At 42.8% G+C, this 17,529-nt stretch overlaps 2 protein-coding genes across 13 annotated transcripts in view; both read left to right on the forward strand.

The window, feature by feature from the left end:
- lmo7a (LIM domain 7a) overlaps window positions 1-17,529 on the forward strand; it is a 61,589-nt gene that overhangs the window by 33,761 nt on the left and 10,299 nt on the right. For 8 of the 12 annotated variants that reach the window (XM_028024104.1, XM_028024103.1, XM_028024095.1 and 5 more), the window contains exons 7-18: window positions 776-992; window positions 2,442-2,691; window positions 8,617-8,646; window positions 9,246-9,360; window positions 10,461-10,600; window positions 10,916-11,567; window positions 12,536-12,799; window positions 13,020-13,134; window positions 14,307-14,468; window positions 15,231-15,415; window positions 16,025-16,088; window positions 17,061-17,117. In XM_028024104.1, the coding sequence (XP_027879905.1) occupies window positions 776-992; window positions 2,442-2,691; window positions 8,617-8,646; window positions 9,246-9,360; window positions 10,461-10,600; window positions 10,916-11,567; window positions 12,536-12,799; window positions 13,020-13,134; window positions 14,307-14,468; window positions 15,231-15,415; window positions 16,025-16,088; window positions 17,061-17,117 (2,251 nt within the window). Of the gene's footprint in view, window positions 1-775; window positions 993-2,441; window positions 2,692-8,616; window positions 8,647-9,245; window positions 9,361-10,460; window positions 10,601-10,915; window positions 11,568-12,535; window positions 12,800-13,019; window positions 13,135-14,306; window positions 14,469-15,230; window positions 15,416-16,024; window positions 16,089-17,060; window positions 17,118-17,396; window positions 17,439-17,529 lie in introns of all 12 variants that reach the window. The other 4 variants (XM_028024093.1, XM_028024100.1, XM_028024098.1 and 1 more) reach the window with 4 other exon arrangements.
- LOC114148673 (LIM domain only protein 7-like) lies at window positions 3,330-8,252 on the forward strand. The gene is made up of 3 exons (XM_028024105.1): window positions 3,330-3,903; window positions 4,802-4,948; window positions 5,364-8,252. The coding sequence occupies exons 1-3, from the start codon at window positions 3,677-3,679 to the stop codon at window positions 6,154-6,156; spliced, it is 1,167 nt and encodes a 388-aa protein (XP_027879906.1). The 5' UTR covers window positions 3,330-3,676; the 3' UTR covers window positions 6,157-8,252.

Raw genomic sequence — 17,529 nt, forward strand, 5'->3', positions numbered from 1 at the left:
TTCTTCCTTTCCCTTTTTAGCTTAATATTTCAACACTCTTTCTATTTAATGAAGAGTTAATTTAAAGCAGATGGTTTCCTGCCACTGACTGGGCTATTAAACAGGGTACATTCGTTTTCAGGGGCTTTAGGTTAGCTCTTTGGGAAGAGAAGGTTAATGTTAGCCTGCTTTAGTAGTTTAAGCCAGTTTAAATGTCGGTTTGCGGTCGTTTATGTCATTGAGTCCACACAGATCAAGCTTTGTCTTCTCTAGCCACGAACCCTTGAGGGTTCATGAGGGCAGCTGCCAATTTTAGTTGAGTTGGAACTTGTTGAGTTGATAGCAGTGGCTTCTTTCTCACTCAGCACCCTTTCGGTCAACGGGAAAACTTAACGTTAGTCCACTTTATCTGTTCCCACAACATTTTTGATGTATGTTTGGTGTCATAGTCCTATTTGAAGTCCACATTGTTACCAAGTTTTTATTGTCTGGATTTTGATTTGGTTTGAGATTGCAGATTTCAGAGGTAGCGCTTAGTCTTTGCATGACGCTTGACAGCTGGAACATTGTTGTTAGGTCTTGGCCAATGGCCAAATACCTAAATTTGTCTCGTCTACCTGCAAAACTCCACAAGACACTTAGCATGTCTGTACTGGAAGCTCTTGAATGGTTCAAAATTTTAATCAGATGAACCAGGGTTCCCGATGGACTGTAACAGAGAAGCTAAATATTATAACTGGCACCCTATTATCATCAAATGTGTGACTGACTGTGTGTGTTTATGTATGCATGAAAGGCTCTGCAGGAATCAAACAGTCAGAAGAGCTCCAGTGTTCGAGACAGCGGTTTTGGAGACAGTTGGTACTCTGAGCGAGAGGAGATCTATTCACTGAGAGGAGGTGGAGGCGGAGGAGGTGGACACAGGAGGGACGACTCGTTGGACAGTTTGGACTCGCTGGGCTCGAGACCCCACAGCATCTCATCTGACGTCACTCTCAAAGGCAGCAGCGAGGGTACAGTAGATAATTTAAACCACTTTTCCTTACCTTTGTGTCGTTCGTCCAATAAATTGACTGGATTTTGCTTTTTAAATCTGGCTTTCACTCTAAATAGTAGAGGTAATCACGTCTCTAGATCTATACCTCTCAAACTGTGGTCCAAATACCACTTGTGGTACTCTGACTGTGAACCATTTATAAGTTAATTAGTACTAACATAGAGTAAATACACCCCAAACAGACAAAAATATGCTGTGACCACAGTGCTTTGTGCACTTTGATCTTTGTTTCAGAAAAGCAGTGCTCACAGAGGAAGTGTAGTTGAGAATATTTAAAAATAAAAACTCCAAGAAAATGAACCGCAAACAAGTGCTGGTGTCTACTTGTCTTGTGTCCTATTTTCCTCTGGATGAAACCAGTAATAGTTACTGTTGTTCTCATTGACCGTTCATTGGCTAGTTACTGCAGCACTTTGAACTGCCTTGTTGCTGAAACTGTGCTATATAAATAAAATTACCCTACCTTGTCTTATTGTTCACAATAAGCTGCAGTCCAGTGGCAATGGATGCTTCTGCAATTCAAGCACTAAAGATAAAATCTTGGGACATAGAGGTTTTTTTGCTTTGTTTTGTTTGTTCATTAAGAAATAAGCCACCAGAAATAAAAACAGAAAGTTTTTAAGTGCAGCTTAAACAATTATCGGCCATGTTGGATTTTTAGGTTAAGTTGGTTTACCTATTACCAAAATCTGTCTTTGACTGTTTCAATTCTCACTTCAGAGGGCATGTCTTCTTTATTTCTTTATTTGTGTTTCTTTGCTTCGCTCTTCCTTTCTTACTCTTTTTCTCTCTTTTTTGTTGTTTCTCTCTTTGTTTCTTGCTGCAGCTCTTGTACTGTTTTAAAAGGTTTGGATTACATAGAACTTGGAACACCTAATATTTCGTGAGGTAATATTTATTTTTCTTAAAAGCTAAAGAACCCCTGGTCTAGACCTTCTTATCTTGTGTGTTTGCCTCAATATTTCAAATCCATTTCATCCATCTGGACATTCAAATATTTGCTAACTGAGAAGACCCACTGTCTTGGAAAGCTGACTCCCATTTGTGAAAACAAACGTCTATTGCCATCTAGTGGTAGGCTTGTGGAAGTTTTTTTTTATTATTATTGTAGAATATCAAAGTAAAAAACTTTGACACTTATTCTCTGGTAATGCACGTTTGTGCTACCCAGCAGTTCTTTTGTGTAACTAGGGCAGTGAGACATTCCACAGCCGTCCACAGCAGTTTGTAAATGAAGAGGCCTCTGTTCCCCACCCTGCACCCCTCAGTTACTCCTCCAAAGTCACTCCAAAACACACACACACAAACCTCACTCTTTTCTACATCCTGGCTTTGTTTGTCTTCTTCTCTTTTCCCTCCTTCTGTCTCACACCGGTTCTTGATCCTGTCCTGGTTCTCGGTCCAGGTTGTTGCAGCGACCCCGAGGCAGACTCCATCTTCAGGATGGCTGACAACAAGAACAGCCTCAGCTACCGCAGGTCACTAGTCATCACGCCTAAATCCAGCGGCCAGTTTAACCAGTTCCTGCCCACTAAAGACAAGCAGTCGGGCTATGTGCCAGCTCCGCTGAGGAAGAAACGGGCTGAGCGCAACGAGGACAGCCGGCGTAGCTGGGCCAGCTCCAGCTTTGCAGAAGATGAAGCCACGCTCACCAGGTACATCATTTATCCACTTAAAGGTGCTGTTCCTTATTTAATTCATGTTGGTAAAATATTTGGCTTGTTTAGTTGCCAAAAGTTCACAAAAGTGTTGGGACGGTTGCTTGTGTTTTTAATTTTTATGCTGTGGGATGACGATCTTAGTCAAGAAAAGATTTCCGCTCCTGACTATGGCGGCAGCCATGTCCCCCAGAGCGCCTTACCATCAGCTCATCCCCGCTGGGAATATGGCTCAGAGAGCGGAAGCGACTCGGACCCAGACCGACCGGACCCGGATCTCGTCCTGGACGATTTGGCAAGCAGACGATTCCACAGTCCCTCCCCTGCTCCTCCCACCAACTTTGCCGTGCCTGACAGCCCCTCAGCAAGGGGACGGGGAGGTTGGGGTAAAGGCGGCCCCTGGCCAAAGGTCACTGTTTCCCCCACTCAGCCAAACGTGACCTGTGACAGGTCAGAGAACATGAAGATGCAGTGTGGATGTGCCTGTGTGATGAGAGATAAAACCCAATGCTCCTCTTCCTCTCAGTTTGCATGGTTTATTGCAGCCATGAGCAACATCTTTACCCAAAGTATTCTGCCTCTAACACAGCTTCAAACACTTCAGTTTGATGGATTTTGGGGGGGTGAGTGATTTACATATTCAAGCTGCAGTAAAACCATGTTTGTTCCTTCTAAAGAAAATTGTGGGCTTTGAGTTGGAATTAGATTTTTTTTTTTTTGGCATAGTACCTAAAATTGGTTTCTCAGTTTGCCTTGAGCTTGCTTGAGTTTCCTAATCCTTACATCATTTGGTTTGAGGCTGCTGTGCTTTTTTTGCGTGACTTTTGTGAGCTTGGTTCCTGCAACGAGTGATTTTTAATTTTGCACTTGTGGTTGGCTGTCTCCTTTGAGCAGCAGAAGCAGGAAAACGCAGTCCCTCGACCGCAGCTACGTGAGGGTGGACCACCGGCGGGGCGTGTGCTCTGACAGCCTGTTCAGGTATATGTGCGATGATTCTGACGAGGATGATGATAATGAGGTGGGCTATGCCGATCCTGTCCAGGACGATCTCTATGCCCGTAAGATAGGCGCCAAACCTCAGCGGGCGAGCAGCGTGTCTTATAACAAGTTCTTACCAAAGTTCTGGACGCCCGAAGAAGACGTTCATATACAGAAGATCAAACTGGGCTCTCAGAGGAGGCCCTGGTACAAGGAGATGCAAGGCTTCAGGTGTGTGAGGGGGTGACGGTGTGTGTGTGGCATTACTGGGGACCAAAATGCAACAGGGAATCGTAACATGTTAGCTACACCTCAGCTTACCCAATGCTTTGCAAGAGTATTCATACTTCTTGAACTTTTTCCACATTTTGCCTATACAACCGTAAACTTTTAGTGTAAAATAAAATAAAGATTGTGTGGTTGGGTTTACATTTTGCCCACTTTACTCTGATACTCCTAAATAAAATGTAATTAAACCACCTAATCAGTATACAGCAGGGGTGTCAAACTAATTTCGAACTGTGGGACACATCAAGATTGTGAAGGTCCTCAAAGAGCTGGGAGTGATAGAATGTAAAACCAGATAAAAACTGTTTTGATTTGACTGATGAAATAATATCACAACTGTTATTTTGAAGGCTCTAAAGTCTAGAAGGCCACATAAAAACTTACGGTGGACCTGACTTGGCCCGCAGTCGTTGAGTTTGACACATATACCATTGAGTAGCAACCCGGAGTGCAACATCTGTATTCTTTGTTGCACCCAATCTCCTTCTAACTCCAGCACACACCAATAAAAACACCATCTCCACAGTGAAACATGGTGGTGGTAATATCATGCTGTGGGAATACATTTCCGGTCAGAGTGGACGTGATAAAAAGAGACAAAGTTCAAGGGGTATGAAGACTTTAGCAAGGTGTAAGTCATATTGCTTTGTTTTCTTATTGCTTAGTTTTCTTTAACTAACTGCATGCTAATATAAAATATTTGTAGTTTATTTAACAACACATTTCTTTGCAGTACAGCTTCCCGACTCCTATCAGTCCTACTTTTATCCTGTGATTGCACGCCCTCTGCTCTGTTCTAACCTCCTCTGTCCCTCTCTCTTCCTGCTCTTCTCGGCTGTAGCCGTCAGAGGTCCGGCTCTTCGTCTGACGACTCAGAGGGCGGCATTGGTCCTTGGTTCTCTTCTGCTCCCCCTTCTTCTGCAACCTCCCCCTCTCACTCCCACAAACACGAGACCCCAGCTCAAACCATCCATGTTGTCAAGAAAAGGTCGATACAGCTGCACGACTGTGACGATGCGAGTTCGCTTTAAAGCATCGCATTTTAAAGGAACACTACTCCATATGGGGCAAATTGATTTAAGCTGCTTTCTAATCGACTAATAAAGTAGTTGAGCTGCTGGGGTTGCCTTAACAAGCTCTAACAAGGAGTTTGCATCCCTTTTTTTGGAAATAGGCTGTATTATGGTTGTATTTTAAATTTATTACAGCTTCTACCCAGTTTTGCAATCAACTTGCATTGGTATTATTTCGCAGTTGTGTACATTTACTAGTAAAAACCTAATTTGATCAGCATCTGTTTGAATCAAATGTCCCCTTTCCACCTTTTCCTTCACCTCAATCCAGGTCCCATGCATGTGCTCATCATCTTTCTATCCTTTTCTCTCCTTCTGCTCACCCTGCAGTCCTCATGTCCAAGCACACCCTCCCCCACAGCTCCCCAAGATAGAGCCCCCTCTTTTAGAGATCCCTCCTCTGATGTTTGCCCCCGTGGACCCCACCTCAGGTCCCAGACTGGTCAAATGTGAGAAATGGCCGCTTTTGGGGCGCGAAGACCCCAGAGAGCCACCGGACCCCATTGACTATGAAAGCATTGACCCGGACTTGGAGAACGATGACATGTTCGCCAGGCGGACCCTGTCGTTTCAGTCCAACGCGGACTTGGCCGCGTTCAAGACTCGGCTCCCCGCCAAGCGCAGACTCCACTCGTCTGAGCCGCAGCTCAATATCGTCACACGGCAACACCTTCACGGAGACACAGAGGAAGACGATTTTCCAGACATTGAGCGGGACGATGTCGTTTATCGCAGGGAGAAAACTCAGAGGCAGCGAGCACTTTCAGGGGCCCCAGACAACTACGCCCCCATGCACATCCCGGAGCCCTGGGCCCTCCCTGCTGATCTCAAAGCCAGACTCCTCTGCGCCCCCTGCCCTCTGACTCAGGAAGTGACCGCAGCTGAACAGGATAAAGCTAAGAATGAGCTCCAGCCAGAAAAGGATGACATGCTGGTTCGGAAGCTGCGAGATTGTTCCGATCATAGTCAGCAGAGAGGCCCGTTGGCCGGTCGCATGACTCCCTCCGTACCTTCCTCCTGTAGCGAAGGCGACCTGCAGAGGTGGCAGGCAATCAGGGAAGCCTCTCAGCTAAGATACAAGAGGAAGCTTTTATTGGCGAGACTAGTGGCTCTGAAGGTGTAGAAGCAGATTGATGTAAAACTTCTGATCTGTGTACCATTTACTACCCCTGTGTCAAATGATACATGAGTTTTGATGGATGTGGAGTCAGTCGGAGGTTGAACTTTTATCCAGTCGTGCTCTTGTTTAAAATGAAAAGCTGCTTCCTTTATTTCACTGCGTCACTTTAAAACATGTTGCTACAAGCCCCATAGAAGGAGATATAATGACATTTGCTGTAGAAAAAGCCTATTTAGTTATTGACATGGGCTGGTATCACTTTGTCACTGTTTGGTGACTTTGAGTGAAAATACAGTTTGACGGTATTTATACAAGAAAGTTGAAACAAAACAACACAAAATAATCTATCTGGTTAAATTGCACCATAATATTGCTGTTGTAATTACTATTGGTTATAATGCTATAATATGCTTTTGCATTTTTCTTTTGACACATTGGCTTAAGCAAAAATACAGTAATAAATACCAACTAAATTTAGCTAATAGTAATTTGTGCTTATTGCCCAAAATAGTATGTGTTTGTTGTTTGGCTCCTTATAGAGTAGCAGGAATGGATCTAACTTATATCAGCTGTTTAATTAGTTTGGCAATCAACTCATAGGCAATAATGCAGTATTTTGCCAATAATGTAAGAAAGGTTTAGGTCCTTCAGGATAACAACATTTTGTCAATAATTAAATTGATTAAGTTATTACTTTATTGTTGTAGTTCCAAGAAACACAGGGCTTTATATGCATTATACGACTATCCACGGCAGTGATTACATTTAAATTAGTTTTTTAATTCTGAACCAAAGAGGTAATAACTTTTTGTTTTGTTACTGGCAATATAGCAGTTTATTATTAGATATTATAAACTTTATTACATTATTGAAAAGGTATTTGTGTTAATAGCTTTATTATATTCGGAATTTCAAAAATTATCACTTTTTTTGCTGTTATTATGTTTTTGACAGTGAGCTGCTCATAGCTTACCTGTAGTTTTAAAGTATCATAAGAGACTGACTTTGGGGCTGAAAATATTTACACTGACAGATATGTCTTGTTAGCGTAGTTCTCTTTTCAGCCAGATGACCAGCAGTGTGGAGTAATGGCATCTTGTTAAAAGGGTTTTAAACCAAAGCAATGATATGATGGAATATTTTTTTAAAACATTTGTCTTCCTTGCCCATGAGAAGTTTCAATTTTGTTTCCTCTTATTTTTAGAATTAATACTTTATTATTCTGAAAAGGGTTACGGTTCAGAGGTGCATGTTGTTTACCTTCAGCTTGAACTCCCCGGTCGTGCAATGGACATACTGCTCCTGCGTGTGGGTGTGAGCAAAAACCCCAAACTTCTCTTTGGTCGGAAAGCATTTCATGAACAAACTGGTCCCATATATTTTCATCTTTAGTTTGTTTTCTTGGGAGTCTGAATTTGCCTGTAAATTGTAAATCTCTATATTTCTGCTTAATAAAATAAAAGAAACAACTTCATGACTTTGCATTGGAACCAGTTGAATTTATCCCCGAGCCATGAATCTGACCCGAGTTCAGTGCCGCCTCTTCAGCTGCAAAGAACTTCACGCCAACATGCGAAACTCGCAGTGCAGCAGCAAGACGGGGCAGACACGAAATACAGCACCCCCGATACTGCAACACGTCAGGCAGTTTAATGTGCGGCAACATTTATTAGGGGGTAAAGAATTTCCCCATAGCTCTGAAAGTACATGCGACATGTGCGCTCTTTTGGTGAGCAGAACTCAATAGTTTTCACCACAGGCTGGGCACACAATGCAACCATTTAAGCTGAGTCAAGCTCATCTGGATTTACTTCGCTGCCATGTGTGAAGTTACGTTTGCATCATGGAGTCTGTGGAGAGGATGTGTTGCTTAGAGGGAAATCCAAACACACCTCTATTAAGTAAGGAGCTCTATACAGTAGAGTCAATTTTGGTTCTTGTATGAATGGAGCTTAGGAAGCTTTCTCCACTCCACTAAAGCCTTTTAAAATGCAGGAAATTATCTGTGATTATGGGGTGTGATTAAATATTCCATAGAGCTCTGCACAAAGCACACTGGCTAGCCTGTTTTTTGTTTGTTTTTTTCTCAGCAGAATGAGGTTTCACCTACGTAACATACAGAAAATGCAATTCATTGAAATAGAAAACTTTCTTAGCTGACTTGACAGATAAGTAATATTTTTTACCAGGTGTTCCCGTGCCTCCCTTTTTTAATGCTTCCCTGGGCAACTGCCCATAGAATTCATACTTTCAAGTCAGCTATGTCACTCTTTATCTTCTGCAGGCAGCTACAAATTTTAGACTTTGGCAAGCGGAGTCATGTTTGTGTCTGGTATAATACAAATGCGTCTCCACCTGGCCTCGAGCTCTTGACCCGAGTACTGTCAGTCACACTGTGGGAAATAAAACCCGGCTTACAGAAATGTGACTTTTGTTGTGTGTGATTCTCTCTGGTTCCCCCAGACAGCAGCAAACGCAAGAAAGTTCTGATGGGTGAGTTGACGCGGGCGCCCAGAAATGTGGCATGTTTTGGATTTGCTCGGACCTCTGTCCAGTCGCACCCTGCCTTTTGATCTGCTGTTCTCACTGCTGTTTGCTGCTAACTTTTTACATACGATATTAAACACGGGGAAGTCCAGAGTGGGAAGGACGAGGGTCTGCAGAAAGCTCTTTCTTAAAATTAAATTTTAAAAAAACAAACTGCAGTGTGACTGTTATGACTGGTTAGAGGTCTGACATCTTTGTATGACATCTTTAAAGGGAGGTTTTTTGTCAACTGTGACCCTTTGGAGACTTTTTCTATTGTTGCATGATGGTGGGGATGATAGTTGTAAATGTTATTAACCCACTAATTTTTTATAACCTGTTTTATTTTTTTCCTGGCTGGTCTTCGTGGTGTGCATACTAACTCTGTAACATGAAAGTCTAACATGATTTCCAGTATTTGCAGATATGGCAGTATGGTAAGAGACGATGCATGCATAAAATGTTTTTAATTGAAACTTATGAGGTAAGTTTTTCTTTTGGAGATTAGCAATGCAAAGAAGGTGACCTTTTTTTGTACTGTTTCCTCCACTTTTTTCGTTCCTCAGGAGCAAATCAACAAGCGACATCCAGGTGGACCCCTCAATCATCCGGCAGAATCGCTTCGAAGAGCTTCAGAAGTACCGCGAACAGATTAAAGAGAGTGAGGATAGGTGGCAAGATGTGAGTATATTTGATATCTTTATCTTGCACATTACATGTACCTTACAAATGTTTTCCACATTCTTTGTCACATTACAACCATGCTTCAGTGTTACCATTTATTTTTATATTTCCAATTTGCACAATTTAATGGTCAGTGGAAACTAGTTTAACTTTAGCTGTATTTGATTATATGAGTTCCCATGGCAATTGGTTGCACTGGACTTTACTTAGGGTTACCCAAGTGAAAGGTGTTAAAACTGATGTACGGTGAACTTCAGATTTCTTTATCTTTAAAATCATTTTCCTCCCACTTCCCCAATTACTAGCTTCAATAAAATATACTGAAGCTGGTAATTATAATGTGACAGAATGTGAAAAGGGCACATGCCTACGGCCATCTTTCCCACAAGTTTTCTGCATAATTAAGACAGACAAGAAAGATGTTTGCTTCTGCCAGAGATAATGCTGAAGTGAAAGACGAGCACATGATCTGTGAGATTAGACTTTCAGCTGCTGGCTGAAATCAGAGCCGTTTGGATTGAAGTCAAAGAGGCAGGAACTGGTTGGTGCAGTGCTGCCCTCTGGCTATTGACTGTTCTCATCGGCAAATGTCCCTGCTGGCAAGAACAACTCCAACAACATATTCAATATGAAATATTGTTATGATGTAATAACGATGGGGAAGTTGCGACATAGAAAATTACTTCAGTTTAACAAAAGAACAAAGTTTTCTTGAAAGTGATGACAAACGGCAATTATGTACCTGTTTTGTCACTTACTTGATGAGTAATAAAATGTCTATTACAAGATAGATGTCTTTAAGTACTCGCTGTTGTACCTGCCTGCTGTCTGATTGATGTCACAGCGAAGTAATGGAGTCCTGAAGCAGCATTTAGGTCACACAGTCCCCAAACCACAGGGGAAGTGAGTTGGGAGGAGCTTCAGGCTCACAAATAGAACACCTTCAAATGCAGCTCTGTTTCTTTTTTTTTTTCTTCCCCAACTTCTCCATCACACCCCTAGCTGTCCACGACAGCCTGTCGCTTTAATCCAAACCCAAGTTTTAATGTGTTAAAGATGCGACACATTAGGTGAACTTGGATATCTTTTATCCGCAGGACCTGAGCAAATGGAAAAACCGGCGCCGGAGCGTGAACTCTGATATAGTGAAGAAGAAGGAGGAGCGGGAGAAGATAGAGCAGATCACGTACGGCAGCGACGGCAGGTCCAAGTCCTTCAAGGAGGTCCAAGAGGAGAGGTGAGCAAAAAGGGAAAAATAAGCACACCTGACCAGGCAGCTGAGATGGTCCAAATGTAGTGCATCAGGGTGGTTGTGGTGCTTAATAAGTTTGTTCTTCTTTTAACCCTCAGAGGGGGGATACTTTGCTAAGGTGATAAAAGGTGAAAATGCTTTTCTATGTTGTTGAAGAGAAACTGCATGATTGTCTTCAGTGTGTAAATAAGAATCAGTTTATTATACCTCATCTCTTTGCATCATGCTCACCTCATCTCTAATGTAGCCCCCCTTCCCACTCACTACCCTCACCTTTTTCTTCCTCCCTTCCACCTGCAGAGAGACTAAAAAAAAGAACAGCATCGGCAGCCGCCTATCATCTCTCTCGTACTTGGACGACGACGACTTATTTGAGAAACCTGCAATTCGCGCGCCGATCCGATCGCTTCCAGCAAGAAGCTACACCATCGACGTTCTCTCGTGTTCCCCAGAGCCCTCCGAGCCTTCTCCGAAAGCCGAGGAGCCCCCCACTGCTTTCCCACGCACTCGCAGACTGCCTTCGCCTCCCACTCCGCAGGAAACCGTGGACGGTCCTGCAGCCAGAAACTCCCCCACTACCACCAACCAGTCTCCAGCAGCTGCATCCTATCAGAAGAGTCCAGTGGAGGAACGCGACCCCATAAAATACACAGAGAAGACTACAAGGGACGTAGCCCCCCACTCCTCCTTCGCCTCCACCCAGAAGGAGCTCGAGCCAAGGCCCTCATTATTGGGAGCACCGATTGGGGTGGAGGCCCCCTCTTCCAGCTCTCTGGACAGACAAGCACAGTTGAGCTCGATGGAACCCAAGCCTCCCGCCGTGTCTCGGGTTTCCGCCTCTCTCCCCAGAAGTTACCAGAGATCGGATAGCGCGCGGCTAACCTCGGTCATCGCTCCGAGGCCCTTTGGGACCCAGCCGTCCCGCATCTCCTCTCTTTCCAGAGCCCACACGGTCAGTACAGCAAACCGTATACCAGGCACATAGAGGTGCATCTCAATAAATGAGTACTGTGCTGAGTAGATTACCTGTTACATAGATTCATTACACAAAGAGGGTTTAGTTCTGCTCATTTTGATGATTCTGGCTTACAACTAATGAGAACACAAAATTGAGTTTCTCTGACAAATGTTCTATTGCGTGTGAAAATAGGTTTTGGAAAAAGACAAATGTTTATAGTCACGCTGAGAGTAATTGATGAAAAGTTGAGTGGAAGAAAAAAGTCTTGTGGTAATAGAGGTACAAGCAGCAGAGATAATAAAACAGCAAAACGTGCTTGGGGTGTGCTAGAAAGATGAGGGAGACCAAACCCAACAATGCAGATGAGGTGAAGACAGATATTAGAGCAACATGTGATTCCTTCCCACCTCAGCCATCGTTGCTCTGGCCGTAGGTTTCAGGTTATTGTCCTTTTGGAAGGTGGACGTCCGTCTCAGCCTCAAGTCTTTTCCTGCCTGGACTTCCATCTGTGTAGCTCCAGCTATCTTCAACTTTGATCAGCTAGAGCTACCGATCAATCTGTGACTTTGTATTTTTGTGTTTCTATGACGTAAAGCACTTTGAAATGCTTTGTTGCTGGAATGTGCTATACAAAAAAACTTGATTGATTGATGCCGTCTCTGATGAAGGCAAGGATCCCCACAGCATGATGCAGCCAGTACCATATTTGCTTATTGCTTCCATGCCTTGATGCAGGAATTCATGCAAAAGGAGGCCCAACTGAGTACTTTTTGTGCACTTTAAAATTGTTAAAAAATACTGTTCGAATATAGAATAAAACTAGATTATAAAGATAAATCGCATTAAGTAATAGAACAAAATTACAGAGGAGGTTTTGAAATAACAACCAGTCCAATTATCCTTTTTTTTTACACTTATTTGTGAAAAGTTGCTCTGACTTGTTATGTGTTAATCCTCGCCAGACGGACGAATCCCACAAGGGTGTCAATGGCAACGTCGATGTTTCTAAGAAGGCGTCAGTGCCGAGCCGGTATCACCAGTACATGACCTCAGAGGACGAGGCTCAGTCCAGTTCTGCACACAGCAGCGATGAAGAGGAGGAGGAAGAGGAAGAGGAGAAGGCCACAGCGAAGGGCCTGTCCTCGACTCAGAGCATCAGATCTCTCCCGTCTCCTGTCAACAGTGAAGTCTCAGTCAGTCCTGCTCCTGGCAGAGAAACCAGCAAGGTACTGGGATTTCTTCTTCTGGTAACATCAGATATGTTTATTTGTTTTATAATAAAAAAAAATCTATGAAACTAAAATCAATTTATCTACAGTGGTTGCTGACTAAAATGGAGCAGCAAACTATTGTTTCAGAAGCTTTTCTGGCCAAATCAAAACAATAGACAACATCTGAAAGGTAGTCCATATTCTTATTACTCGCCTGCTGTTGTGTGATTTCCAGGAGGATTTCTGTGAGATGCGAATCAGCCTGAACCAGAAACCCAACAGCAGCCGAGACTTTGGCTTCCAGGCTGCCTGGGACTCAACGGGAGCTCGGGTCACGTCCATCCAACCAGGTAACCAAACACAGCTGAGCTCGAACCCGAACCTTTCACATGAAAAGTCACCCATGCAGTGTTTGTATGTTATTCACGGTAACATGTGGTAATACTGAACACTGGTGCTTTGGTTCTGTTTCATCTCACCTTTAAGCTCTGCCTGTTAGCCGTTAGCAGGTTTTCGAGTCCACTGCAGTTGTGATGCCAGAACCTTATGTAGGGCAGCGTCTATCTGGGTCAGATCTGCTGGGTCTGAGCCTCTCTTTTCTGCTGCAGCTCCCCACCAGCACATGAACAGCAGGCCGTGTATTTTAAGCTATACTGACATCTCACATCAATTCAGGAAACCTGCCCCAAACCTTTCTTTATGCAAACTTAATTCTGTTTATTCACATAGCTTTTTTTAAGTTTTCACCTACATTTTCTTCTTCTTCTTCTTCTTTTTCTGTTTAAAAGAACCACCTTTAGCAACGTACATGAGTTTGTTGCAGTTTGTTTGAAAGAAAAGATAAAAAAGAAAAGAAAAGATTTTTTTTCCCTACAAAATCAGGTAACAGACCTAATACGTATCTGTTCAGTTGGGGGGAAAAATGTCAGTGTTAGGAAATATTTGCTTTTAACAAAATTAATGTTCTGTTTTCGTCAGGTACAGTTCTCTCAGTCATTTCTCAAAAAGGGAAAGACAACATCTCATTTTGGTCCTGATAATTCAGTCTGTCGCTCAACTTACTCATCTCTACGGTGAGACAAATGTTTAAAAAATTTGAAACAACTGGGTAGGAGTTTATGTTGCCGCCACACACGATGAAGAAGATTGTGATTGAGGTAAAAAGAAATCTGGATGAAGAAAGGACAACACTTGCTCCATAGCAACACTTGCTATGGACACGTGTGTGAGATGCTATCTGCAGTACCTGCTAACTGGTTGTTTGGGAGTGTTGCTAAAAGCCTCCTATGTTCGACCATCACAAACAAAAATGTGGAGTTTGCTCATTTCTACTGGGTATTTTAACTGTGTGCTTTGCTTCTACTGTTCAGTTGTCATAGCTGAAGATGCTTCTTTTGTTTACCGATGTTTGAATACGAGCAGAAACCCTGGACCAGGAGAACTGGAAAAGCCAGGACTGCTCTGATATCGGTTCCAAAACTGTCCCTTCTTCTTATAAGCCCGTTCTCCCTTTAACTTTCAGGTAGCTCGGCCGAGATGTGCCAGCTGCAGGTCAGGGACGAAGTGCTGACGGTGAACGGGCTCCGGGTGGCACAAATGAGTTACGAGCAGTGGAAGTCCAGCTTGGAGGAGGCCCTGCAGAAGGGCAGCCTGGTCATGGATGTGCGCCGTCACGGCCAGCACAGTGAGTCATATGGGGTGTGTGGGTGTGTGTGTGTGTTTGACTGCTGTGACAGCAAAGAGACTGAACACGAAGGAAAGGTTCAAGGGTTACTCTCCTGGACTGACACTGCTGCTTAAGCTCTGGGCGTCGCTAAACAGTTTTGACACTTTAAATTGGTCCGTAAACTATTGTGAAGTCATCCATGAATGATATCATGACAGCTAAATGGCGAAGGACCTGCTGAGGGAGGGTTGGGTGTGTTCTCACCTCTGTGATTTATTTTCCTTTCCCCCCTTTTTTTTTAATTGGCTGGTTAAAAATGTTCATGTTCCATCTTTTTTCCCTGATCATTGTTCTCTTTGCTGTCCATTTTTTTAGTATCTATAAAACATTTCCCTTTGGAGAGCTAACCCTGTACTTTGTCTTTGCAGTCCTTCACTTATATCAGTGTCACTGCAGAAAAGAACTAAACTACACAGTCACTGAAACTAACATAAATGGCTTGTTGAAAATCAGTTTGAGTTTATGACTTCTTTGGGCTGCATGGCTGGGGAAGGTGGTTTCTCTGTCGCCCCCTGCTGTTCTCTACAATAACACCATAACGGCACCTCTTGGTCCCCCTGCTTTATAGTGGTGGTGTGTGTGTGTACATTCTGCCTCCGGATGTCCGGGGTTCACATTGACAGATTCACGGACTCACATACACTTACATGCACAGATCATGGGTTTATCTTCAAGCACACCATCTATTTTTTTTTTTGCCATTGCACTTACTGCATGCAGACTGGGACAGAGATCAACCTTCCCTGCCATTTAAAAGCCATAAGACCATCAATCTGACCAGTACGGATCATCCGACACTTCTAGGTCCCCCTGAGACAAGGACCGCCAACACCAGCCTGGATTTCACTTCTCGTACCGTCACAGAATCGGTGCTGGCTAAAGAGCCCCCCACTCTTCCTCTGGTGGTAAGTGGCGATATCTACTCGGTTGACATGAATTTAAGCCGTTTTACCAAATTCTTAAAATTTTCTCTAGCCTTCCAGCTGATTGGTCAGTGATGGTCAGGGTAGGTGTCACATGACTACAGACATAAATAAAGACAAAATGATCGGTTTGCATTTTAAGTTCTCTTTAACATAAGAGTTAGCTTTACTAACTATTAAATCCAGTCTCCGTGTGCATAGATTGCCAGTTTCCATATCCAGCATGTTTAATTACAGAAGGCAAAAGCTTAAGAGGCTAAAACAGAGCAACTGTGATAATCTATTAAGTCTTACTGTTATCCGCTGAAATGCTTGCTCTCTCTGGCTCTCTCGTAACCTAAACTTTGCCTCAATATGTTGTAAAAAAAAATCTTTTTAACTTCTTACATTTCTGTCCTCACTGATTCTGAAATAGCCAACAATGACCAATTTGTTAACACTTAGCTGTGGTGCGTTCATTGAATTGAAAGAAATATGATTTTTGAATTTCCAACCTGCTGGTCACTTATTAGGATCAGTTGAGCTGAAACTTGCTTAGCGTTTCCAGTGTTTTTCATTCATTAAGTGATGACCTTAAGCCTTTCCCTGCAGGACGTGGCTTCAAACAGAGTTAATGGGGACTTCCAAGACCAACCAGTGACCATGAGGAACAAAGGTAATTACCGGTGCTAAAAGTTGGAAAGGTTATGGAATTGATCTCTGAGATTATTTCTGACCATAGCGAAGATGTGGAAAATAAGCAAACCTTAAACAGAGATGTCATTTATGACCGTGTGCTGGAAATAGAACGGACAAATTTGTTGGTAAACCTTGTAAAGATACGTAAAAAGCCTTTAAATAGGTTCACTTTTTCTTGCAGTATCACAAAGTCCTTCTGCAAAAAGGTGGAAAAATGTTACCTTTAATTTGTGTGCCTTTATTCAGAGGGAAATAATCCCATTTTGATTAATAATTGTTTCTAACAAGGTGGCACAGTTATTGATGGCCTACCCTGTTAATTATTTATAAATTTACCTGTTGCCAGTAGAACAATGCTTAGTTTTCTATAAGATTTCACAAGGTTGGAGCGGACTAACAGACCTCTGACCATTCCTGTTTACCTAGACTTTCTTTCTAGACCATTTTAGGGTCTTGGGCCCTTTCTTAATGGATAAGGTAAAAGGATTAGGATTGAGTCAGGTTTGATTTGGCCATGTCGTTCAGATTGTTATCCTTTAGAAAGACACATTAGGGGTAAAGCTTCACTTTTCCAGCAAAAAACACCAAACTTCTTACGCTCCTGGTGTTTTTCATCCTTTGAAATAGAAATATGTACACAGACCTCCACTATAATTAACAGTGAGAATGAGGTGCTTACTTATGTTTCAATCTTAATTCATTCATTTTTAGGTGGCTATAATTGTGCTATCTGTAACTTTTTTAAAATGCGGTTTGTTCAATTTTTCCCGTACTGAATGAACACACACAAACAAAAGATTGAGTTTTTGCAGATTATTCAGTATGAAATTACCCTTTACATAGGGTACCAACAAATCTGTGTGCATCTGTAAGTGTACTCTTCTCAGGTTAAACTAATTTCTCTCTTCTGCTGTGTCTCACCTAACCCTGTTTTCCGTTTCTCACATAGAATCAGAACCAATATCTTTGAAAAACTTAAAACGGAGATCAGAGTTTTTTGAACAAGGTAAAAATCATAGCGAAGAAGCGACTGAAAGGGATGAATGTGGTTCCTAGTGCTGACTATGACCTCTGTATATTCTGATGGCCGATCTCTGTGCGCTTTTTATCTGTCCGAATTCCAAGTCGGAGGAGCTGCATGTCTTCCTGTCCGTCTCAGACTTTCGTTCTGTTGATAAAAATGGGACCCTTCTCCCAAGGTTCCTTTTTGTTATTTCTTTTTTTTCCCTTTTTCCTGTCTGGTGTCAAAGCTTAACCCTTGTGCTGTGCCCCTTCCCTCCCTCAGGTGGCTCAGGGCCCAGTGTCAGTGCGCTGGTCTTCCTCTGTGGTAAACAGGGTTCATTGTGTGCAGTGAAGTCCTCACCCTTGCTCGGTACAACTTGGGATTTTGACATCCTGCTGAAACCTGAACAGTTTAG

Source organism: Xiphophorus couchianus, chromosome 7 (assembly GCF_001444195.1).
Source record: "Xiphophorus couchianus chromosome 7, X_couchianus-1.0, whole genome shotgun sequence".
Classification (NCBI taxonomy): Eukaryota; Metazoa; Chordata; class Actinopteri; order Cyprinodontiformes; family Poeciliidae; genus Xiphophorus; species Xiphophorus couchianus.